The sequence below is a fragment of the Nesoenas mayeri genome, assembly GCF_963082525.1.
Source record: "Nesoenas mayeri genome assembly, chromosome: 8".
Classification (NCBI taxonomy): Eukaryota; Metazoa; Chordata; class Aves; order Columbiformes; family Columbidae; genus Nesoenas; species Nesoenas mayeri.
Genome location: NC_137554.1, coordinates 35,616,974 through 35,641,929, shown reverse-complemented (window position 1 = coordinate 35,641,929; position 24,956 = coordinate 35,616,974). Strand labels below are relative to the sequence as shown.

The window sequence follows — 24,956 nt, the reverse complement described above, 5'->3', positions numbered from 1 at the left end:
GGTTTTGTTTTTTGAAACGGAGAACCGTGGGCATAAATTGAAGAGCCTCGCACTCATTGAAGGGATAAAACGGCCTCATAATCACCCTCAAGGAATCCCTGTTACTGTTTTTAAAAAGGGTTATAGAAGCTCTGGGCAAACATTGGCAATAAGTGGCGAAATGTATGCCTTGCTTTGTGACAGTTGCGTGACCAGACAGTGGGGTGCAGGATTGTTATAAGGTTTTTACAGCTGCAGGCAAAAAGCATCTGTTCCTAGAAAAGCCCTCATTGTTTAATTTGTCGCTGACTTTTCCATGCTGCTGGTACCGGTCTCTGGATTAGGTGCCATAAGATGAAATTTGTGTTCCGATCTCCCAAAGGCAGCTGTCGCCATACGGGGCCTTGCAGCTCAGGGAGGGCAATCCAAACACGCCTTTGATGCCGGGTCATCCCCGTCGGCTGGAGAGCGCTCAGCAGGAATTTTGGCAGCGCAGTCTCGTGGGCAGCCGCGTCAGCCTCTGTCCTTGTTAGCGGCTCTTCCAGGGCTCGCTGGCGAGTCACCGCCTCGGAAACGGGGACAGGGCTTGCTGCACTGCACTGCTTTGTCTTTTCTCTATACTTCACGGTTTTTGGTTGAACAGTTATTGTGGTATTACATTACATTACATACACTCTGTGTATATGTGTCTGGTTCTCTACAGCGAAATCGAATTACTGACAAAAATCCAGGAAAACTGCCATTTTTGAAAGAGCTTCCATTTCTTTCCTTCAAAGTTTTCAGTGAATTAAAAATGAAAGAGCATTTCATTTTATGTGGCCCAGACTTGTGTTAATTTCTACCCAGCTGGTCTAAAATGATTGATACAAAGCCAAATTTGTGGCTGCCTGCATTACAAAGTCTGTAATTTGCTAATGAATTATGATAATAATCTTTCATCATACATGAAAGATTTAGACAAACAATTTACTAACTATATAGTTTGATCACAATTTTTGGGTTTGTACCAAGCCTCGAATCTACTTTATTTTTCGCTGCGTCGATCAGCAGACCAAAGAAACTCGTTCTGGCTGGTTTGGACGTGGTGCTGGAAGACACGCGCGGATGGCGCTGGGCAGCAGGCACGACGCGAGCCCGCAGGGTGAAACTCCACTTCTGACGTGCGTGCAGGTCAAACCAGCCCGTTTCCTTCTGGACAAGCATCACCCCGGGCACGGCATGACGGGTTGGTTGAGACTGCATCAGGTGCTGGGGGGACATGGAAATAAATGAGGACAGGGTAGGGGTGTTTCTCAGCCTGCTCTGGCTGTGCTGGAGGCAAACTGTCTGAAGCGTCGCCAGACACAGCCACGGGGCAGGCTAAGGTTAGACAGGGCGGCGAAGAGAAGCAAATCCTGCAGGACAGGGGAAGCTGCCCCGGGATCCCGCGAGCCTGAGGAGGTTCCTGGTTACCGGCACCTCCTGTCAGCAGCCGTTGTCTGGAGCCTTGTGCGGACAGTGCCCACAGCAGGACCCGGGCGCAGGATGAGCACGCGTCCCCCGTACGGGATCTGCTCGTGTCTGGCCATCTCGGGGAGCGGATCCTCCACCTTCTGAGCAGAGGTCACCGCCCAGCTCCGCAGGACTGGCCTGTGTCGGGTATTTTACTTTTCCAGCAGTGAGCAGCGCGGGCAAGAGGAGAGGAGCTTTCTGTTCCGTGCCCTCTGACTTTCCTCTGTTCTGCGAGTAGCCTCCGTCGTTTTTCTGCTCCTCTTGAGCTCAGTTGAATGGGTTTAAGTGGACATAATTTTGATGTCCATCCACAAAAAACAACCCACCAAACAGAAAAACCCACAAGACCCAGTTCATGCATCCACTGCCGCCATTATTGTTTGTGTTAAACTGACCTCAGGGGTTTTCCGACTTCAGGTATTTCTCTTCAGACCACGAGTTACCTGAAACAGCTGTTTCCTCACCCCAGAACTGCTCGCGTGTAGCTGCCCCAAGAGTCACAGTGAGACACCCGTGGCTGCTGGTACGTGTTGTTTGATCCGCACAAAGGCAGCAGAAATAGAGACTGGGAGTAAAGGTGAGGAAGTGGGACAACGCGCAGTATCGAGGCAGTGCCGTCAGAGCAAGGACCTTGTGAAAAGGTAAAATATGTGTTCCAGTATTTAATATGGATCAGCAATTCATGAAGAAAAAGGCAAAGAGCAAGGATTTCTTTTCCTCCTATTTTTCTACAATTTGTCTGTAAGGAAGAGAGAGCATCTTCCCGCAAATCTGTGCTTACAAATGGGAGTAATCCCCTTGCTGTCTCACAGCGTGGCTGTACCTGCCATGCTCCAGCCCGAAAGGGAAACGCAGGAAGGAACGGTGAACCCTGAGAACTGATGTAACTTCTGCCGTTCAATCACAGCGTCAGGGCAAGATGCAGCATCCCAAGTATGTCTGCAGTTTCTTACAGGAGAAACAGAAAGACAAAGCTCTTCCATTTTTCTCAGATGTATTTTCCTCATTTCTGATGACAGGCCACCTTTTACTGAACTCAGCAACTCGGCAACAGTCTTTCTTAAGAAACGTGCGAGCTGTGTTTGTTTCCCGTTATTAGTGTCTTTGTAACCGTGAGCTGAATTCCAGTTCAACATTCCCCTCTGTATCCTGCATGAACTCCTGTTTGCACTTACTTGGAGCATTCCTCTTTTTAGGAGGACTTATTTCTGAATAATTCAGAACTGGGCAGTGTCAGGTGTACTCAGGTGAGCGTGGGCGGTGTCAGGTGTGGGCAGTGTAAGTTGTGCTCAGGTGAGGGTGGGCAGTGTAAGTTGTGCTCAGGTGAGGGTGGGCAGTGTCAGGTGTGCTCAGGTGAGGGTGGGCAGTGTTTTGTGTGTTGGCAATTTCACCGATACTCTCTCTTTCCCCTCTTCTTTTTACGAGTGTTTTCCTCGGTTTCTTTTTCTGTCCACCCACACACTTCTCTTTCTCAGCGCTTTCTCGTTCCTGCTTCCCGTGTTCTGGTTTATTGGCTCTGGCAGTTTTTAATGAAAAACTTGTAAGAATTTCTTCATTGCTTCATGTTTAAAAAAACCATCAATGTGGCTTATCTGTCTTAACTGTTCTAAATACTATTTTCTCCTTACAGTTCAGAAAAACATACTGTAAATCAGAACCTTTTAATTATTATGCTGTTTATAGTTATTTTCTGCAATACAGGGCACTGAGTATGTTGGATTAACCTGAGAACTGTCCCCGTGTGAGGGCATCATTGACTACGGGGCTTGCGTGGCGGCTTTTGAACAGACTGAATTTTCACAGCTTACTGTCTGAATATCAAATGACATGCTTTTCTGTCAATTACATTGTTATTCCTGATGTTAACTTCCATAGTTAAATAAAATTACAGTTTCTGAGGATTTAGAGAAGTGGTTTTACGTTTTTGGTGTCCTTTGTTGGTGCGTATTTCACACACCGACTTGGCGTAGCTGTGGGTGTCCTCGAGGAGCTGTTGACAGGATCTAAACCAGTTGTTCTGTCCATGTCCTCACGGGATCCATGCGGCGCACGGAGCGTGTAGCGCCGTGCTGGGCCCGCGGGCGCGGGGCGGCCGAGCAGACCGTGCCGCTGTGCATCTGAAATACAGTGTAGTGTAAATACAGGAGTATATAACAATTAATAATATTTTGTGGTTTGTGTTTACATAGTATGTGCTCTGCATTTTAATTCTTAATGTTATCTGCTGCTTTAGTAATCTTGAATCAGTGTTCCAAATATATTGATTCAGAGGGGTTTATCACTTGGTTATTAAGGTTTGATAGACGCAGGTTCGGTTTGGTCAGTAGTTGGCATCTTTTCATGGAGCCATTTTGTTCTTCCAGATCTCAGGCCAGTTTCAAACGTCTGTGTCACCTTTATGAATGTTTGTGTTGTAGTGAAAAACTTACAGCATAGGACACTGCTTTAACAGGGGTTTACAGCTCAGAACTGCTCTTTGCAAAAACACCGCCTAGTTTTAAAATAAGGGTGTGCTTTTAATATGATTTAGTTAAACCAACATGAGCTGTTGTGTGAACATTCTTATTAACTTAAGGGCAGCTTGTTCTACTTTAACATAAACAGAGGAGGAATTAGGTGAAGTTAAAGCAAAGTAAGGCTTGTCCTCGGTGGGGTAAAAAGAATCATTTAAACCTGTACTACTTAATACATGACAAATAAATCATAGTAAATCCCTTGTATTTACAGAACACTTAGTCATATACATGCACCTGGTAGAGGGCAAAGCTTTGGTTTCCCTTACGAGTCTCATCTTCACTGTGCGAGCAAGTAGAACCACTCAAACCAGCCCTGTCGGTTGTACAGTAATAAAGTGGCGCCAGGGACGATAGTGCCCGGTGTGGAACATGCACTGAACCTCCCGGGGGCCCGTGGGTGCTCCCGAGGTCCTGTCGGTGCTCCCGGGGGCACATGGGTGCTCCTGAGGGGCTGTGCCGGGTGGCACAGGAGGACAGGACGGGCCGTTGGGCAGAGGTGTCCCCAGAGCTGTGGGTGGCACAGGAGGACAGGACGGGCCGTTGGGCAGAGGTGTCCCCAGAGCTGTGGGTGGCACAGGAGGACAGGACGGGCCGTTGGGCAGAGGTGTCCCCAGAGCTGTGGGTGGCACAGGAGGACAGGACGGGCCGTTGGGCAGAGGTGTCCCCAGAGCTGTGGGTGGCACAGGAGGACAGGACGGGCCGTTGGGCAGAGGTGTCCCCAGAGCTGTGGGTGGCACAGGAGGGCAGGACGGGCCGTTGGGCAGAGGTGTCCCCAGGGCTGTGGGTGGCACAGGAGGGCAGGACGGGCCGTTGGGCAGAGGTGTCCCCAGAGCTGTGAGTGGCACAGGAGGGCAGGACGGGCCGTTGGGCAGAGGTGTCCCCAGAGCTGTGGGTGGCACAGGAGGGCAGGACGGGCCGTTGGGCAGAGGTGTCCCCAGAGCTGTGGGTGGCACAGGAGGGCAGGACGGGCCGTTGGGCAGAGGTGTCCCCAGAGCTGTGGGTGGCACAGGAGGGCAGGACGGGCCGTTGGGCAGAGGTGTCCCCAGAGCTGTGGGTGGCACAGGAGGGCAGGACGGGCCGTTCGCAGCAGCCGTCTGCCCTTGGACCTCTGGTCTGCACCCTGGCTGGGAGCCAGTGTCCGTTTGCGGCCGTTGTCCGCTCCCTGCCGGTGCCGTCTGACGGAGCCCCTGGCGCCGCCCCGCGCTCGCACCGGGGCCGGGGGAGTGTGCGGGAGCCGCAGCCAGGCAGACCTGTCAGTGGCTTTTTCCCCCCAGGTGTTAATTGTGGTCACAAAAAGTTAAGTGTTTCTGTAAAATTAACATCTCAGTATTACGTGTTTATTTTGCACCGTGTGGCTTCGATGTCAGGTTTCCTCAGCAGACAAGTCGAAACAAGAATCTCTTTTTCTAACTGCTGTTACGGCAAGTCTCAGCCTGGGATCCCAGAAATCACACTGTTCATTCTGGTTAGCAGCTAATGGGAAACAATAAAGATTTAGGGTTCAGAATTTAATTGGCAATGGTGTTGATGCAGGAGAAACAACCACACACAGTTTACTCTTGTGAAGCTTTATTGATTCTTTTTTAAAAGAAAAGCTGTGATAAAAGTATAAAGAGGCGTTTAATTTGCAAGTATTTCTACACAGTTTTTATTCTGAAATGTGCTTTTCTATCCTTCTCTATCCCTGCACGGTAAACGTGCCCTAAGATCTTCTGGTTCAGAGACAGGCGCTGAAAAACAGACGTGCGAGGTGGCCATTGCTGCTGTTCCGCTGGGTCAGTTGGGTGGCGTTGGGGCTTTCTTACAGCCTAAATTCACATCTTTCCCAAGGCCGATGTCTGATGTGCATTTGTATTTTTAAGATAATGTGACATTAGTTTATCCTCAAAATCTCCATCCCAGATTCTGATCTTTCGGTGGCCCATTTGCAAGGATCACATCTGGAATATTATGCTCGAAGAGGTGGGCATGTGGACAGGAGCCTTCTGTGTTTCTGACACTACTGATGTACCGAAGTCTAGAAATAGGATCTTCTTTGTCACTAAGGCAAACGGTCTTTTGAATTCAGTGAGTAACTATTTCATCAAGTATAGATTTCAGTGTCAACAAGGTCACAGATTCGCCGCAAAACGAACTGCGAAGCCTTTGAACCCTTTCCTGCTCCCGCCGCTTCCTTGCACCGTTGTAGACTGAGTCCTCAGGGTGTCGCCGTGGGCACAGCCGCCACGCTGGCCCTGCCTGCAGCAGCTGCTGTGTCAACCTCTGCTTTCAAACCAGTTCTGAAGGTTTTGGAAAGGAGTGCCCCATTTCCCCTCCAGAATGATGCTTCCGTTTTCTCAGCAGCTTTGGCGATAGATTACACACGTTTGCTGGCCTGGAGTTACAGTTTGAGTGCCCGTTTGTGACACTGTCACCAGCAGCTTTCTGCCACCCCTCCGCCCTTTTGTCCTGCTGCTTTGCCAGAGTTTGTTCTCACAACACATGCAGGCAAGTCTTTGGGTCTTGCAATCCATCGGCTTTAGTAGTGGCCTCTTACTTGAAGGGAAGAGAACTTCACAGAAAATATCCCAAATATCCAAGATGAATGCAAGATGAGAACACTCAGGCAGTCTGAGCGCCTTTATTTTCACGTTCATTTGGAGAGTGTTGATGTTACCGAGCAGGTTTCTCTACTCGAGGAGATCAGTTAATGTGTGTTTCCTACACAGATTATAATCCGTGTTTCCTATTTGTCCTGTCTGTACCTTGTGGCTCATTTCTTGCCCAAGCACCGTCTGTGACTGTGTGTCGTGACTGCTATTCGTGTGCATGTCGCTCAAAGACACAAGGCTGCAAAATAAATTCACCACATTGATTGTCAGCAGCCACAGCATCCACATGATGGGACACAGGGCTTTCCGTCCCTTGCCCGGTGCCCGGGGTAAGTGACGGCTCGTTTGGCCAGGCAGGGACACGAGCTCTTGGCAGCGTGTTTTCCAGCAGCTGTCGATAGTGGGCATGCAGAAGCCTCCCGTGTCGAGGCGATGGTAACGCGTTGGAAGGCGCCTTGGGAGACGTGGCTCCTCTCGTGGAAAGCACCTGGTCTTTCAGAAGGGCCCCTTCTCTTCTGGTTCATCTGCGTGAGTGCCCAAAGGTGGCGTGCCCAGAAGATTCGGACCATTTCTGACAACGGGAGACCCTGGAGGATATCCTCAAAACCTTCCAGGTTATGTGTACTCAGGGCTGATCTTTAGTTCCAGAAACAACAAAAAGTGCTAATAAATTTATTCCAGACCGTACATCTCTTTAGTGGGCCTGTTATACGCATTCTTGATTCGCTGGATGTGCCTCTGATGCATTTTCTTCCAAGTGTTCTCCCATGGGCCATGAGAGCGGTGATGCCGGTGCCACCGCCGCGCTGGGAGCGCCGGCTCTGAGTCCGCGGCCACCTGCGCGTCCCTTCAGCCCCGCCTCGCCCCTGCTGGCTGCAGCACGCGCGGCTGCTCCCTCTCTCAGGTGTCTCCTGGTGCCCGCTGAGCCTTGGCCGTCCCAGCAGAACCGAGCGGGGTCAGTGCTCAGGGCAGAGCTTCGCTGTGGCTGGTGAACAATCGTCCTTTCTGGTCAGAGGTTTCCTCTGCCATTGTTGCAGCAAGAGAAAGAAAATACACAGAAGTGTGTGAAGAATAAAGACTTGGTGTAACTTTGTTTGTTATAGCAGAAGAATAAAGAAGACTGCGCAGGAGCAATTCATTACTCCTCTCCTTTTAAGCACTTGAAAGAAAAACAGCTGAAAATATTTCTTTGGGAGATACTGAAATACCTCATTAGATCTTTCTTTTGATTGGCTGTTGAGGTGATAATTCTGTAACGGGAATGAAAGTGAGGATACATTTTTGCTTTGATTTATCAAAATGTGTTAATTTGAGCCGAATAGTCTTTTCTGATCTTAAAATTCACTGTCTATGAGTATTTTTTTTTGTAATACATAGTTTCTAGTTTTGTTTTAGAGAAAAAGTATTTCTGATGAGGCCTCTTAATTCTGTGCAACATTTGAGGAATTTTGGGGGAAGCGAGTAGCTGAGTTTTTAATAACCTGCAATTTAAGTCATTTCTTAATTAAATTGAATAGCGTTCTCTGCTTATTTGATAGTTACAGAGTTGGACGTTGAGCTGAAGACTGGACAATGCAGAGGCAGTAGTCTGAGTGATTCGTTAGCCTTTACCGGATCTTCGTCCCAGTGGGATGGCAAGTTCGCACAGCAGAGCAGCGGAAACGGCCCGAGGGGCTGCGCGGGCTCCTCTCCCGCAGCGCTCATTGCATTTCCTGCGCGCGGTGCGCGCGGCAGAGGCCGCAGGCTGCGGCAGAGCTGGCTCGCTGTGGTGCTCTGGTCCAACACGAGCCAGATTGCCTTAGCTGTGTGTTCGAGAGACAGTGACCCTTCCCTTCAAGAGACGGCTTCGTGGTTTCTGGGTTACTCAAGATGGACGATTCTCTAAGGTGGCCACCATTGCAGTACAGTGAATGCATTCTCGTCGCGTTGGAGACTCGGTCGTGCGCTGCTCTCGGTAGAACACGGTGGTGTGGTTTTCTTTAACACTCTGGAGTCCGCAGGGGCACAGTGATTTTGCTGCGGGCAGGAGCCCGGAGCGGGGGCGCCGCTTGGTGCGGTGCGTTGGGCGGAACGGGGCTGCTCTTCGGATGCAGAGCAGAGCTCCTCGCTGGGGAGCCTGCCCGTCGTTTTCACCTCCAGATTGTTCTGTGTGCCCGTTTTACAGAGTCCGCGTGTATTGTTTTTCCCTTCACCGTGCTGTGTCTGCACCGGGTAGAACGCGGACTCAGGCTGCCGGTGTTGCTATGCGCTTACTGTGCTCGTTTTAACTGTTCCTAACAGTTTTCTGTCACCCGATAACTTCTAACAGACAGCAGGAGTTTGGAAATAACCCTTTACAGCCCGCATGTAGAATTTTGGCAACTTGAGCCTTACCAGTTTGCTCTCCTCATCATTTTTCTGTGTTCTCCAAACACGTACAACTCACGTACAGCTACCACCGGTTCAGGTGCTTGTTGGAGAAAGACCTGAAGAGATACAAGCCAGAGAGAATGCAGGGGTTGGGCAGGTTGCAGCTGTTCCTTCCAACTCTGTTCTCTTGAGGAAATACGTTGAGACATATTTAAATATGCTAAAAATAGTATTATTCATGAAACCAGTGTGGCCTCTTTCAGTAAAGATAAAAATCTGTGTAGAAGTTGCACTGTTGCGTGGTTCATTTGTTAGCAGAATTTCGTCTCGTCACTCATAGTCCTACTGTCTGCAACTTTCTAAAACCCTGATGGTCATTTTTTACCGTATCATGGAAGAGGAGGACGGGGCGTAGTTGACAAAAATGCACAGATGTTAATGATCGTGATTCTTGTCCCTTATTCATTTTCACCTGTACGGCCACTGCTGCTCAGGTGCAATTCCTGTCAATGGAGAGAAATGAAAGAGGCAGAGGTATTCATCTTTTTAAATATATTTTTAGTTCTTGCATTAAAAAGACAAAACCAAATCTATTATCTGTTTTTTAATAATCTCATTATTTTATTGATTTGATTGTTTGCTTATTAGAAAACTATTTCGTATTGACTTCAAGTGCAAATGCAGACCTGGCTCTTACAAGATGTGACAATAAGCTTCTGAAAGCTTTAAAACGGTTTCCAGTGAAATCGTGTCTGGGACCCGAGTCCGTGGGGGCAGAGCTTTCAAATCTGCCTCGCGGTTTTTGTTCTGCTTCATACAGAGGGAAATAGACGAAATTTTGTACTTGTTAAATATGTATTAATGAAAGATTTTTCTCTATCTTATTAAGTAAATGAGGGCTTTTTTGGTGGCAGATTCCATGGTTAAAGATGTAAACCAGCAATTTCTTGCTTCTATAGCACAACATAGTTCAGAGCCGAGATTAGAGAAACCCTGTAGAGTGGCTAATACTGGAGGGCATCCCAGCTGGAAAAGTATGTGAGTTTAGGCATGGGAGGAAGGAAGGATCTGCTTTAAATTTAGTGTAGGGTCACTGAGTCTTAATGATAGATTAAACAAGGGAGGTGGAATAATGAATAGGGGTATGCAATGTGTAGCACTAATACCAGAAGTCCATGGTTTTCACTGGTTATTTAATGTCTTTTCCCATATGTTTCTGAATAGAGCAGGTTATGGCAGGGATGAGCTAAGGAATAGCTTTGTTAGTGAATTGTTAAATAGGCTGAATTCTCTTTTAAAAGTATATGTATATAGGAGAGCTGCTTGTTAATAGCATAATTGGGCACCTTATATGCATATACCCTAAATGTAGCAATATTAGTAACTATATTTGTAATTGATATGTGTATGCTGACATTCTTAAAATGCACTGTGCAGATTGTCTGCATGATTTTCCTTTCCACCGTGGAACTAACAACCATTCCTTGGTTAACGCAGAAACGATTTTCAGATTGTTCCTGGATGTTGTTGGTGTAACGAAAAACCCCAAAGGAGGCGGCAGTTTGGGAGACGTGAAAGTGAGACGGAGGAGGTACCGAGAAGGGCTTTTGTTAGCAGGGGGTCGACTAACAGCTCAGTGAACCTTGTTCTATAATTTGACTTGAAGTTGAAATGCCTTTAATAGAATATCTATTCAAACTCAGCTTCATAAAGTAATGTATTAAATTCACATTTGCAGTGACTGAGGCCGGTACCGCGGTTCCCTTCAGTGTGGAGTTCGCACCGCGCTCTGCCATGGGAGCGCCGGCGCGATGCCAGCACCAGCTGAGCCAGGCAGGCCAGCAGCAGGGCCATCGGCGGCTCCGGGGCAGCCCGTGTCCTCGGTTGTGCGGTGAGGATCCCAGCGAGTTTCAGAGAAGATGCACTTTGCGTGTGATCGTTTTTCCCTTGGGATGCAGGGTGATTGCAAAGGACACCGGGAGGTGCGGCGCAGGTCGCGCTGGCAGCGCCGCCTTGTTGCTGCAGCACTTGCTGCCGTCGGTGCAGCGCGCAGGCCCGCTCAGGCGCAGCGCGGCCTGGCCGTCGGCGCGGCCCGGTGGCGGCGCCGGGGCTGGGGGCGTCCGCTGGCGAGGAGGGAAAGGGAGAACGCTGCGGGGTTGCTGTACGGAATGCGCCCGCAGCTCCCGGCACAGCTGTGGCGCTGCGCGTCACCACATCGAGAGACTGGGCTACTCTTTCATGTAATGGCTGAACTTGCCAATGTTTTCTAATTATTGACCATTTACAACAATTCAAAGAAATTTGGCATTGTCTCTAGCTGTAATAAAGTATGCTTCTCATGAAAGAGCATTCTAGCAATTGTCTAGAGACAAGTAAAGAACACATGACAAAATACTTGCCTCCAGAGTCTGTCCCACTATTTTTAAAGAGGTTTTGAATTGTTAATTTTTAATGGAAATAAGGTACCTGATGTTTGGCAATTTCTCACCATTTTAGGACATAGAAGCAACTGGAATTGGGACAGTAGAATTAACAACGTTTCAGTTATTGTCCTGTGTTTTACAGCAAAGAACTGTCCTTCTTGGGGGAACACTACTAGAAACTGTATTTCCCCCTGTGTTGCGGTGGAGTGCTTTGCCAAGAGAGGAGCTCTCTGGACAGTGATCTGGTAATAGGTGACTTAGCAGCAGTTGCCTGTTCTCTCTCACGTGCGTGTGAAGTCAGTTAGAGTTCCCAGAGCGGTGCTTTTGCGCCCGGGTGTCTCAGGAGTGTGCTTGCTCAGGTCAGTGCTCCTGCTCATGGGGAGCAAACCGGAGCTTCAGAGCGTACCTTTCCTGTGTCAGCGCACCGACGGACGGCAAGCCAGCACAAAACTTCCCAGTGTCATCGTGGGGTTTATTTGGGTGGTAGGAGGCTTTAGGGCATTTTCCAATAGATGTGTACAGTTGTTTTGTCAGTAAGCCTTTGTTGTTCGGGCTCGCGCAACCCTGCTCACATCTTCCCTTCGGTCTGTCCCGGCCAGCTCACACCCCGTTCCTCCAAACCGCCTTCGACCTCGTGCTTGTGTGCTGCTGAAATGATTTTTGAACACTCACGTCTCTTACCTCAGTTTCTTAAGAACGTGTTTTCCCTTCTTCTATAGGAATTTGTTTCTTCTTTTAACCTTCTATTAAAATATTCAAAGGGTCCTGCGGTTTCAAGTTCAGAGGGGATTATCACAATTAGGTCTCTGAGGCACTACAAGCAATGAAGAATAATAATTACGTAGGCTGAACCTTTGCCCAGCGCGGGCCATATAGCAGCAATCCGTACCCTCTGCATCGGGCTGCGTTTAGCAGTGAAGCTTGTCTAGGGGGACGGCTGGTTTTAGGTGTTCTAAAGATGGAGATCAATAAAGAGGTTTCTTTGTCCCACAGAATCACAATGTGCAGGTGTGCTGGCAGAAAACTGAGGCCTGAGGAGTAAAACAACATTTTGAAGGCAGTGAAACAGTTGTATGTAGAATCTGAATATAACAGATAATATGATATAATATAGTGAATATAGTTCAGCGGTGCCTCTTGCTGCAGCCCGGGAAAGGGCCACATCCAGCACAGCGCCAGAAAGGAGCATCAGGTACCCCGGAGAGAGCCCAGACTGATCCCAGAGCCCAGTTTGTCTGGGCAGGAGGCCGAGACCAGGAATGCATCTTGCTGAATCTTCGAGGCAACATCTCATGCCTGGAACATCCGTATTTTCAAATTATATTGGAGGTATAGATATATATTGCCTGGGGCAATCAGAAATTCACATGTTGAAAGGTTCAGTAAAGTTTAGTTGAAGCCTTCGTTTTATTTTCTGTTTCGAAATTTGCAGGTTTTAACCACAACGGTCTCCTGGTATTATCTAGGGGAGCATTTGATTGTAGGTTGTGGTGTTAAGACACCAACTGGCATAGATGCATTAAAACAGTTCAGATGACCTCCAAGAAGGGTTGGTGTAAGTGAGGTTAAAGTACGAGCTCCAACGTATGAAACAGAGGATAATGAAGTGTTAATTAATGTGTAATCCATGAAAGTCATTGACTCTCAATGTTATTTCTAATGCTGAAAGGGAACTGCTGAATGCTTCTTTACAAGCATTTACAAAATGTAATGAATTTTAACTGTCAATACATGTAATGAATTTTAAAGTCATGTGGTGATTCCTACACTGGACAAGCTTCTGAAAGCGGCTTCTGGTTAGGAGAAATTCCTACCTAATTGGAGTACGTTGCGGCTCAGGAGCACGGGCGGTCGGTGGGCGTTCGAGGTGCGCCCGAGGGCTCCTCCTGCCGCCGGCGCAGCGCACGCGGCGCGGCTCAGGACCAGCCGTTCCATTTGGGCATTTAGGACAGGTAAAATTTGCCAGTGGTATTTCACATAAGCAGATAGGACTGTCTGTAGTGCTCGAGAATTTACGTCGGTAAAATGGCATTTGGATGTATGGGCTTGCTCTGATGGCCATGAATCTGGGGAATGGGGCTGTAAGTGCATATCTGGGGAGTAAAGGCTCCACATGCCTTTCTGGAAGAGGTACTGCTGAGTCCATCCTCATAGCTGGTATCTTATTTTCCTAAATGGGATTATTTTTACTGAAAAGTTACAGTGATCATCTCTCTGATAAGTTTGTCTGTTTACACACTTTTTAGTCCTGAAAATTTTCATCCGTCCCCCATTTAAAAATATATAATAGCAAAATAATAAAACAACTTTGCATTGACTTATTCAGCCACTTAGTCTGTCTCAGTAGTGACCTGTCTCTCCTCGCCTCATCTCTCAAACTGGAAATAGTGTGGGTTGTTCCTGTGAGAATGTTCATTTGATCCCTAGATAGATGGAGCTCTCCTCCAGCCTTCCAAGGACGAGAGGCAAAATTCATGCACTTCAGTCTCTTTTCTAGATATTAGAATTAAAGAATTGCATAAATGGAAAGATGTATTTTCTGGTGAGTCTTCTGGAAGAGTTTCAGTGGTATGAAATTCTTAAGAGCAGATATTGTTATTTAAAAATGGCCTAATTCTGACATCTGAATTCAGTAATTGGAAGCATTCCGTAATTCACACTGCAGTCAGCTGCTAGGGGGCGAGCACAATTGTCATTTGGTGTCTCTAGAATGGCGTTGTTGTCTCTACAGTAAAGCCTGCACTAAAATTCAAATCTGCTGACTTGAATAACCTTCGCTCCTTGTGTTTTACTATAGTTTATTGTGTTGCACACTGGAGATACAAGAAGGCAAATGAGACTGTGAGCGGGGCAGACTCGGACCGTTCCCCTAAGCTCATCTTGCGTGGGGCGACGCGAGAGCTGCGGCGGGTGCTGCCGCCGGCTCTGCGGGCGCCACGCGGGCGGGAGCGGTCCTGCCGCGGTCCTGCCGCGGTCCTGCCGCCTCCGTCACTGCACACCGAGCTGCTTCAAGTTGAGAAACCCAGTTTCTCCTTGACTGCTGAGCGCCTTTTCCTGGTAAAATGTAAAGTGTCTTTTCTCTGCTATGGGAACATTTTAAGCATGGCTCTCTTGGTTTGGGTTTTAATCTTCTTCCCTAACTCTTTCTGTTCCCGTCCTGTGTTGTTACTGTTACCGGGGCAAATCCATTGCAGCAGGTTATGACAGACAGGCTGATTCAGGAATTCTTTCTTTCTGGTTTTAGTAGTTCTTGTTAGTCCATAGTTAACTGAAATTACTCCTTTATCTGACCCATCTTTTTGTTCATAACTATTGCTAACATCATTATCCTTCCAAATTTACCACTTTATCGCCCTTGACACTTCTATATGCTTAGAAATCGGGCAGGTTGTGTCCCTGCTTCCCGACGCTCCTCGTTGGAGGAGTTTGCCTGGCAGAGGTGCCAGAGCCTTCCCTCTGTGCCCTGGAGGACTGTTGCTCCCCCTGTCCCCTGGAGGACTGTCGCTCCCTCCGTCCCTGGAGGACTGTCGCTCCCCCTGTCCCCTGGAGGACTGTCGCTCCCCCTGTCCCCTGGAGGACTGTCGCTCCCCCTGTCCCCTGGAGGACTGTCGCTCCCTCCGTCCCTGGAGGACTGTCGCTCCTCTTGTCCCCTGGAGGACTGTCGCTCCCCCTGTCTCCTGGAGGACTGTCGCTCCCTCCGTCCCTGGAGGACTGTCGCTCCTCTTGTCCCCTGGAGGACTGTCGCTCCCCCTGTCTCCTGGAGGACTGTCGCTCCCTCCGTCCCTGGAGGACTGTCGCTCCCCCTGTCCCCTGGAGGACTGTCGTTCCCTCCATCCCTGGAGGACTGTCGCTTCCGCGGGGTCTGCCTCCTTTCTTTCCATCGTTCTGACCACACGCCTTTGCTTGCCTTGCACGTCTTTCTGGCACTGCTCATCTGTTCCGTTCCCGTCCCTGGCACCTTTGGGTGCTTCCCTTGGCGTCTCTCCGTGGCTGTGGGAGCGCAGGGCTGGCTGTGCCGCGGGCGCCCCGCGGTGTGTCTGCGGCGGCTCCCCGCAGTCCGCACCCCTCGCAGCGCGCTGACTGTGGCGCTGCCTTTGTCCGCCCCTCGTGTGCTCGATTTTGCACTGTCTTTCATGCTGCCCGTGTGCCTGGAACAGTCTTTAGCATCCCAGCCAATTTACAGCTTTGCATAAATTATATTTGATAATAAGACTAACAAAAGTTCATTATCTACATTATTTCAATTAACTTTGTACCTGCATAAGCGGAAAACAGCCCGAGGGAAAGCACTGTTAAAAGTTGGTTGGGATTTGCTGTGATTCAAAGATACAGATGCAGGCTCGACAGTTCTTTGATGATTCAGTGTAAGATTAATTCTTTAGCAGTTTGGGGGTGTTAGTTTGGTGGGGTTTTGGACACTCGATTGTGGGTTTTTCTAGTTCAGAGATAAATAGCTGCTCGTTCCCGCTGAGCGAAACCGCCAGGAGGTCACCGTGACATTCCCTGGTATAGACTTCTTGTCCTGGGGTACACTTTGCTGCATTTTGTCTTTACTAACATGGATGTGGAAGGCCTTTGAACGTTGGGTTGACTACATATCTACAAACAAAGTGCATCTTCTGTGTATAACCTTCCTTCTAAAGCAACGTACTCATCTCCTTAAAAAAAACAGACCTCTGAAACCAAACCCACCAACAGGGCAAGGAAAGAAGCCAAGGCTCTGCCTGCATTCTAGAGGTTTTCTCCGTGTGCTGGCTGCTTCGACATACAGTTGTCTTAGAATATCAGATGTTGTTTGTATTTTAACTCCCTTCTAGCCCCAGCGAAAAGGAGCTGAAGGGTAAGAGCTGACGTGTAGAGCGGCGAGGCAGCGCGTTCTGCAGGGTTAGGCATAACTCTTCAAGTGAAAGCGCATCTGAAATACACAGGGTATTTTTTTGTTGTTGTTTAAAGGGCGATATTGATACTGTTCACAGCCGAGTTGTGGAATCAAACAGAAATGCCTTTAATTAGGTTTTAAATGATCTTGTATGTTCTGGAGATGGCGATCCCAAGGCGGCTGCCATGATAACGTGCCCGTCACCACGGCACCTGGGCAGCGTGAGCAGGAATCCCGGGCTGCACAAAGACAGCACCACCAATTAGTACTGCAAACTGATCAAAGGTGGGGACAAAAGCCTGCCAGTAGGCGTAGCTCAGTGATGGCTCCAGAAGGTGGAGTTTGCCTTCAGTCCTCCTGTCAATATCATGTGAATTTATAAATAAAGCCTCACCACAGACTTTATCCACCTGACTAAGCTAAATTTGGTCAGTTGGGTAAAGAGCATGGCTGGGGGATTCACTGCACTGGCCTAGAGAAGCAGCCGTTTATGGGTCTGCTTTATGTGAATCTCTAGAATTTTGTCGTCCCTGCAGGATTTTTAACTTTAAACTGTGATTAAGTCAGTTAATGAAGAAAAGGGGTTTTCTGTGCTCAGTTGGTGAATATTCCCAGTCTCTAAAACATTTTGCAGTCTGCTTTCATGGTTGTAATTGTCAAACAAAGCTAAATCGTTATTTAAAAGCAAGATTGCTTTATCCCAAACAGTGGCTGGTGTGAGGGGACTGCTCTGGCAGCTCCCCGTGCAGGTTTGATCCAGCGGCACCGAGGCCCTGACGGTCCCGGCCCGTCTGTGGCAGCCGGTTTGTTCAGCGGCGCGCTGCTCAACAGATGTCATTCCGCTAGAATAACGCAGCAGAACACTTGTGCGTTGGCTGAAATTGCTTCAACTTTGATCACTTTTGTCCAGCACATCAGTCTGGCATTGTGCTTTATACCAACATAACACTTTACCCGAGCAAGCCTTTCAAGCTTAGAATAGCAGAGGAATGTTATTGAATTCAGAGCAGTTACAGATGAGTTAATGAAAGAAGGGAAATAGTGTTTTTTTCATAATGCCTCTCTGTTGTGCTTTGGAATTAAAAGGGAATTTGAGGAATGTGACTTCTGAGTTATTTATTTTTACTTCTGAAGACCTTCTGAAAACAGCAGAATGTGCTTCTATTGACCCCACCTTTCTGGAAAAGAGTTCCACTTGTTTTTTTGAAATAGCGCTGTAGAGTTTTCAGTGTGAAAGCAGCAGCACTGGGGGCGCTTGTCCCGCAGGGACGGCCTCCCCAGGGACTGACCGCCGGAGAGCGGCGAGAACCGCGTCCTCGCGCTGCCGGGGGTGGTGCGTTTGCCGGGCTGCTGTGGGGCAGCGCGCGGCGGTGGCAGCCGTACCCGGTGCTGCCGGGGGTGGTGCGTTTGCCGGGCTGCTGTGGGGCAGCGCGCGGCGGTGGCAGCCGTACCCGGTGCTGCCGGGGGTGGTGCGTTTGCCGGGCTGCTGTGGGGCTGCTGTGGGGGTGCCGGCTCCGCTGCGCGGCGGTGGCGGCCGTACCGGCTCCGCTGCGCGGCACACGCGTCCTCGTCCCTGTGTGCATCTGCCCCAACCGCGTGCAGCTGGAAGGAAGAGTCGGTGCAGCTCTTCTCTCTGGAGATGGTCCTGAGACCAAGACTTGTGGTGCTGTTTCATTGTGCAAACACATTTTTAGATGAGTATCTATTGCATATGTTGCAAATGTGTTCTGTACTAAAAATAAATGCCAAATTTTGAGGGAACATATGCACATTCCATATGTTTATATTGCCATATTACCTTACCATGTATTCCAAACTCAGCCGTGCTTCTGACATGAAGCTGTGACAAGTATTGGTAAAGAATTAGGGTCAAAGTTTATGTTTCTTTCAGATTTTTTTCTTCATGGTTTCTCTGTCCAGCTGAAGGTGTTAACTGAGTGTAAGCACTGCAGACCCCCAGCGAGGTGCCAGTTCAAAGACCTTTTCTGCTGACAACTGCATATATTTGTTTTCAGTTTACGGAATTTCTAGTAATACTCACAGCAGCACTTAGAATACAATTAATGTTTCTTCCCGGCTGACAAGTGAATAAATGCAAAGCTAAGGATGACAGCACAGGGCAGGCATTTGGACTGGTCTTGGCGTTTGCTTTGGGTCAGACGTTGCTCATCTGCCGTGGTACCCCTGGGCTGGTGCGTCGGGCGCCGGAGCGTGCTGGCGCGGGGCCGGGCGGGACGCGGTTGCGCCCTGGCACGGTCAGCTCGGACAGTGCGAAAATACACCCGCTTGTCTGTTGAAGAATGTTTCTCTGGACGCAGAGGAGGTGGTTGGGATCTGTACTTGGAAACTAAAACAGACCCGGGAAGATGTGGGAGGACCTTGTATCCCCGTGTAGCAGTTTCGAGGAGGTCACCCCAACAGCCACCGTTGCTGTGTGTCAGCGTTCTGGCGTTCCCCGCTCCCCGCTGGCTGGGCACCCTCCACGTTCCGGTACCAAATATGCTCAGAGTTTGAGTATCACTCTCTGTCCCAAGTCTGACAGTACATCTTTGTGTGATTTACATAATTGCCTATCACAAAACCTCTGAGAAAACATGCCAGCTTTTAAATCTCCGTTAGCATGTTTGTGTAAGAGTTGTGACTCGTGTTCCGCAGTGTTCTTCCCGCTCTTTGTTCTTTCCCTTTCCCTCCCTGCTGCCAGCCAGCGTGAGGCGGTTAACTGTAGTCACTAGTACGTTAGCAGCGTGAGAACACTCGATGTAAGAATTAGTTTATTTGCATTTTGCTAATAAAGATTTGAAATGGTGTCTTAATTTGAAATGCGCTTATTAATTAATATTTTACTGTTTAATATACTCACTTTTATTTCTATTTGGATCCCATGTCAGAAACTTATGTAAAACTAGTTGTATTTCTCATTGCATTAGATGTACCGTGAACCTAAAATGTTCAGGTGGAACAGAACACATGAACTGGGACAATCTGAAGCAGTGTTTGTTATCACCTTCTGCTTCCCTTCAGGTTGTTCATTACTTTTTAACACTTTCCACTGTGAAAAACTGTATTATGTATTGTTTTACACATTTATCTAATGAATCGTTATGGATTATAATTTATGTGGTGTTTTTTCTTTAACGTGGTTTGTTCAATTGCTCTGGGCAGTGCTGTGTGTAAACCACTGGAGCTGATCTCAATCTTTGAGTGCTGGAGGAGCCTGTGTAACAATAATGACGATGAAAACAGTGGGATGTGCCTGTGTTGCTTTTGCTGGAGCGCGTTCTGACTCTCCTGCGTTTTGGCTTGGTTTTGGCAGGTGAAGCGGAACGTGTACGACCTCACCAGCATCCCCGTGCGCCACCAGCTGTGGGAGGGCTGGCCGCCGGCCGCCACGGACGACTCGGTGAGTGGCTCCCGCGCTCCCTCCGCCGCCTCCTGCGCGCAGCGGGTTTTACCTGGATTTTTGATTGGAATCACCAGTAGCTTTTACTGCCTCGTGTACGGTAACTTAATGTTGCGCATTCTCCAGAGCTGTATCGTGTAAGATACAAATAGGGAAATAGGGGATTGCTGAAGCACAAATTCAGTGCTTTTTCTAGACAAGGAGATGTGTTCCCAGTCTGAAGCAAAACAGAACATTCTGGAAGTTGAAGTCTATTGCAGCGATTGAACTTCAGGAAGAAAGCCCCGTTTTTCACATGTATTCGGGCGCACGTCTAGGTAATTAAGGCATTACGAAGTCCGTGTCTGGCCTAAGCAGGAGGTGTTCCTGTTGGAGCCAGTGGAGAGCTTCACCTGTTTTCAAAGTGTCTGTGCTGGTTCTTGCTGGACCAGCAAGAACTTCTGGACATTTGCAAGTTTACATTTTGAAGCAGTGAATAATACGTACACAGTACAAAACACATTCGGTTTGCAAGCTATGTTGCAGGTTTTAGAATTACCATTATTTAGAAATGGAGAGAAATCATAGCTGAGATCAATGCGATCCCTTGCTGACAGAATTCCCTACAAATTCATGAAATTGTGGGACTTAACTGCAGAATTCCGTTAATATTAGACTTGCTTGCTGGCATGGCTGTCCCTGCCGTGAGTTTTACAGCATGTCTTTCCGTTTTGCTCAGATACTTATATTCTGCGGGTATGTTCCCAGTGCCAGCTGGAGACCTCTGCCTTTGTTGGGAAAAAGAGGGTTAGTTATGTAGTTATGTTGCATGTGGATTTTGTGCCAGAAAAACAATGCAGGAGAATTAAACAGTTCTGTTTGCATGAAGCCAAGCCAGCGCTGAGCCCGGGTGTTCCGCAGAGCGCGCGGCCGCGGCTGCGCTCTCCCTGCGCGGCACGGTCTGCGGCACGGTCTGCGGCGCATCGCCTCCCGGCCCTTCTGCTCCTCTGCTGAGGGAGAGCTGCTGCGCGACAGGACGGCCGGGGGGTCTCTGCGTAAGGGATTTGTGCCAATCAGAAAAAAGGCAAAGGCTCCATGCATGTCTAATCCGTGTAGAAGATGTCTGTGGTGGTGTTTGCAGAAACAGTGGTCAGCTTGGAGAGGGGCGGGTAAATCTATGTGCATGTATGCAGGAGCGTATCTGAGCCGATGGGCGTAAGATCTGAAATAACAGCGCGGTGTCGTGTGGTAATTACCGCCTTTGAACCTGGATCCATTTTAGCGTTTTATTAGTTTACGTTAGGCCAAAAAAGAATTGGAAACTCAACACTTGTAATCCGTTTTCCCACAGCTGTTAGGTGTTCCCATGTTTCCCCCTCTGTCTTTTGAACAGGACACCTCACAGATACAGAACTCCTAAATGTGTTTTCGGTCTGTTTTTAGTGACATTGCTGCGGGTGGGTTCCCCACGGGGTGCGGGTGCAGGTGGGTTCCCCACGGGGTGCGGGTGCGGGTGGGTTCCCCGCAGGGTGCGGGTGCGGGTGGGCTCCCCGCAGGGTGCGGGTGCGGGTGGGTTCCCCACGGGGTGCGGGTGCGGGTGGGTTCCCCGCGGGGTGCGGGTGCGGGTGGGCTCCCCGCGGGGTGCGGGTGCGGGTGGGTTCCCCACGGGGTGCGGGTGCGGGTGCGGGTGGGTTCCCCACGGGGTGCGGGTGCGGGTGGGTTCCCCGCAGGGTGCGGGTGCGGGTGTGGGTGGGCTCCCCGCAGGGTGCGAGTGCGGGTGGGTTCCCCACGGGGTGCGGGTGCGGGTGGGTTCCCCGCGGGGTGCGGATGCGGGTGGGCTCCCCGCGGGGTGCGGGTGCGAGTGGGCTCCCCGCGGGGTGCGGGTGCGGGTGGGCTCCTCGCGGGGTGCGGGTGCGGATGGGCTCCCCGCCGGCCGCTGCAGCTGGGCTCCTCAGCTGTGCAAACACTGCGGCGTGTCACCGACAAAACAGCCTTCATCTCTGGCTGCGATTCCAGCCGCAGCTTGCTGTCCATGGAGGTTCAGTGTTAGCAATGATGAGCTCGGGCTCTCTGTGCTGAACGCTTCTTTCCTTTACAAATTAGAAATATTCGGTAATGATTACGATAGTAATTAGTCGTGATGTCTTCTGTGGCAAATTTTAAAAATCACTTTTTCCATCATGCATTTTTAATTTGCTGTATCGTACAGTACTTCATTGCAATCAAAGAGTTAAAGAGAGACTTGATTAAAACACTTTTCCATTTACATGTTATGCAGCATAAGAAATACTTTGTAATACCACGGGAGGTTTTCAGTGTGGTTCTCGTTAACCTTTGGCTCAGCAAACAGGACAACTAAATAGAGCCGGCATAATTGGATTCCTGTAGCATCTCGAGTCTCTCGTGATCCTGACCGACTGCAGTCTTTGACATTATCTGCAAATTTAGCGGAGTCAACAGTCGTTTAGAACATTGTTGCTTCCTCTCCCATCAGAGTTAAGAGACGCTCCGTGCTGTGCTGCCTGATGAAATACGGGATGCTGTGTGAGCTGCGAGTAACCCGCGGGCCCTGCGCGCTGTCAGCGGCAGTGGCGGGGAGCGCGGCACACGTGGGCCCTGCAAACCTGCTTTGCCATCCAGAAAGGACAGGTCTTTAGCTTTTTATTGTGCCTGAGTAGTTCTAACACCACAAGTTTTGTCTGTTCTGCTTGCTAAAGTTCAAAGTAAATGTATGAGTTCTAAAGCATTATTTTTTAAACAAGTTTACATAAACAAAACATTATAAAGGCTTAATCGTTCTGTTTGAGGGTATATATCATCAACTGACGTGATGAACTCTTGAAAATTGTTTCATAGATTCACAGTTCTCAATTTTTCTTTTCAAATTTGGAGCAGCATTAACATGACTGAGCTTGTACAATGAGAACCAAGCCAGAACAATACACTGAAATGTCCGAAACGTGTTCCATTTCTCTTTGCTGTGTTGGCTGAACTTGGAGACTCCTGCTGTTGGTCAGCGCAGTTGCCAGTGGGGCGAGCAGCCTTCACATGCGTGTGCATTAAAGTCCCGGGGTCAGGAGTAGGCGCTGTTTCAGTTACAGTTTTTATAGAAGTGCAGATGGCTTTTTGGATATTAACTGTTCACGGGTATGTTTGAGGTGAAGCATTGTTCTCCCATGGGTCACCGTTTTTTGGTTTATTTCATTACTTTGTCTCCAATTTTTCTGTTGATTTTTGGTAGCATAGAACAGCAACCCCCAGTATGAGGAGAAGCAGAGAGCTTGCTCTTTGTGCTGCTTTTGTTCTCGGTGTTTCAGCTAAATCTTTTCTTCTAAATTGGCTCGTTGTTTTAAATCATTTCAGCGTAGCGATGGGAAATGCCCACTGCTTCATAAGTAACGACAGTGGGCTTGTCCAAATGGAGTTCATTTCTGCATGAAGAAATGTGAAGGTTTCAGGTGAGGTTTGAGGGGGACGGACCCAGCGGAGGGTGCTGGGCTTGTACCTGCGTCCCGGCAGGCAGAGCCCGCACCGGGGGCTTGGCATCCATCCTGCCCCCACCAGCCCGCGCGGGGGGCTTGGTGTCCGTCCTGCCTCCCCCAGCCCGCGCGAGGGGCTTGGCATCCATCCTGCCCCCACCAGCCCGCGCGGGGGGCTTGGTGTCCGTCCTGCCCCCACCAGCCCGCGCGGGGGCCTTGGTGTCCATCCTGCCTCCGTCAGCCCGCGCGGGGGCCTTGGTGTCCATCCTGCCTCCGTCAGCCCACGCGGGGGGCTTGGTGTCCGTCCTGCCCCCACCAGCCCGCGCGGGGGGCTTGGTGTCCGTCCTGCCCCCACCAGCCCACGCGGGGGGCTTGGTGTCCGTCCTGCCCCCACCAGCCCACGCGGGGGCCTTGGTGTCCGTCCTGCCCCCACCAGCCCGCGCGGGGGGCTTGGTGTCCGTCCTGCCCCCACCAGCCCGCGCGGGGGGCTTGGTGTCCGTCCTGCCCCCACCAGCCCACGCGGGGGCCTTGGTGTCCATCCTGCCCCCGCCAGCCCGCGCGGGGGGCTTGGCGTCCGTCCCCCTCCGCCCTGTGCCCCCGTTTCAGGACGCTCAGCTGCCCTGGCCCTGTGCAGACGAGCCCTGGGCGCCGGGCAGACGGGTCAGCGCTGCCGAGCGCTTTGCTGCGCTGCTCAGCGTCGCCTTCCAGATGTGACACGTCTGGAGCCGCCGACGCGCTGAGGTTCCCCGTGAACGCGCCGCCTTCGGTTCGGCGGCGGCTGCAGCAGACGTGGCTGGCATTCTGTAGCTGGATTTGATGAAAACTCCGCGGTTATAATCACAATTCTCAAACGCTCACTTATGATCTAATTAGCACTGCTGTTATTTTTAGCTGTTTCATTGCTATGTACTGAGCACAGGCTGCCTGCGCAGATAGAAATTATAAATGCCAATAAATAGTGTTCTGGTACAGAGTCAAACCAGCTATGACACTTTTTGGCCGATCTCCAGGTTTTTGAAGAGGTTGAGTATTAAGCGTCTGAGTAATTAGTATTTAGGAGTATATATTTCTTTCCTTTTCTGGGTCTGACAGTTCTGAACAGAGAGTTCATTACCGCATGCTGTCGTTGTGATATGAAACCAAGAGGTGAGGTTGACATGCGCTGGCTGTTAATTGTGATGGATAGCGTGTCTGCCTTTACTGGATCGTTTGAAACTTTCCCTCTGGAATTGATATGACTAAAGAATGAATTGTCCTGACAGAGAAAGTGCCTTTTAATCAGAAGCATGAAGTTGACTGTATTTAAATACATCCATAATTGGAAAATACTCAGCTGCTTTTTCTGTGTAAGAATATCAGATTATAATTTGGATTGTCTGTGAGGTTGAGTACTTGGTATGTTGGTTTCCTCCGTGGCTCTCGTAAGTCACTTGCAGTGCAGTAATAGAGTGGATCTGGCGGGATCCTTTTAACTTAGACTCTTACGAGAATACCTGCAGTCTGTTGTGTGGGTCCAGTAACATGGTACAGTTTCAATCCAACACTGGTAATACAATCCCAGTTTAGTAGCAAAAATCATTAGACAGTACCCGGTCTTGAAAGCTCATCAGTCGTCACTAGGACATGGAACAGTAACTAAGTCATTTAATGAACACTTACTAAGTGTCTTTATTTTCGATAACGTTCTGACTTGGACTCAGGGCTTGCTTGGTTGTTTTTGCGTGGGTGAGGTTTTGTGTTGTGCGTGTACCTTTTCGTCCAAAGCGTCAGTGGAGGTGTCCTGCACCCGCTGTGCTGCTTTGGGAACAGTTTGTCTCCTCGCCGTGTGGTGACGGGTCTCACAGAAGCACGGGAAGTGGACACTGAAGAG

The 24,956-nt window shown here is 49.4% G+C and overlaps 1 protein-coding gene across 1 annotated transcript in view; it reads left to right on the top strand.

The window, feature by feature from the left end:
* Positions 1-24,956, top strand: part of FAF1 (Fas associated factor 1) — a 150,930-nt gene that overhangs the window by 53,520 nt on the left and 72,454 nt on the right. The window contains exon 8 of the mRNA XM_080348363.1: positions 19,542-19,628. Within this exon, the coding sequence (XP_080204489.1) occupies positions 19,542-19,628 (87 nt within the window). The remainder of the gene's footprint in view (positions 1-19,541; positions 19,629-24,956) is intronic.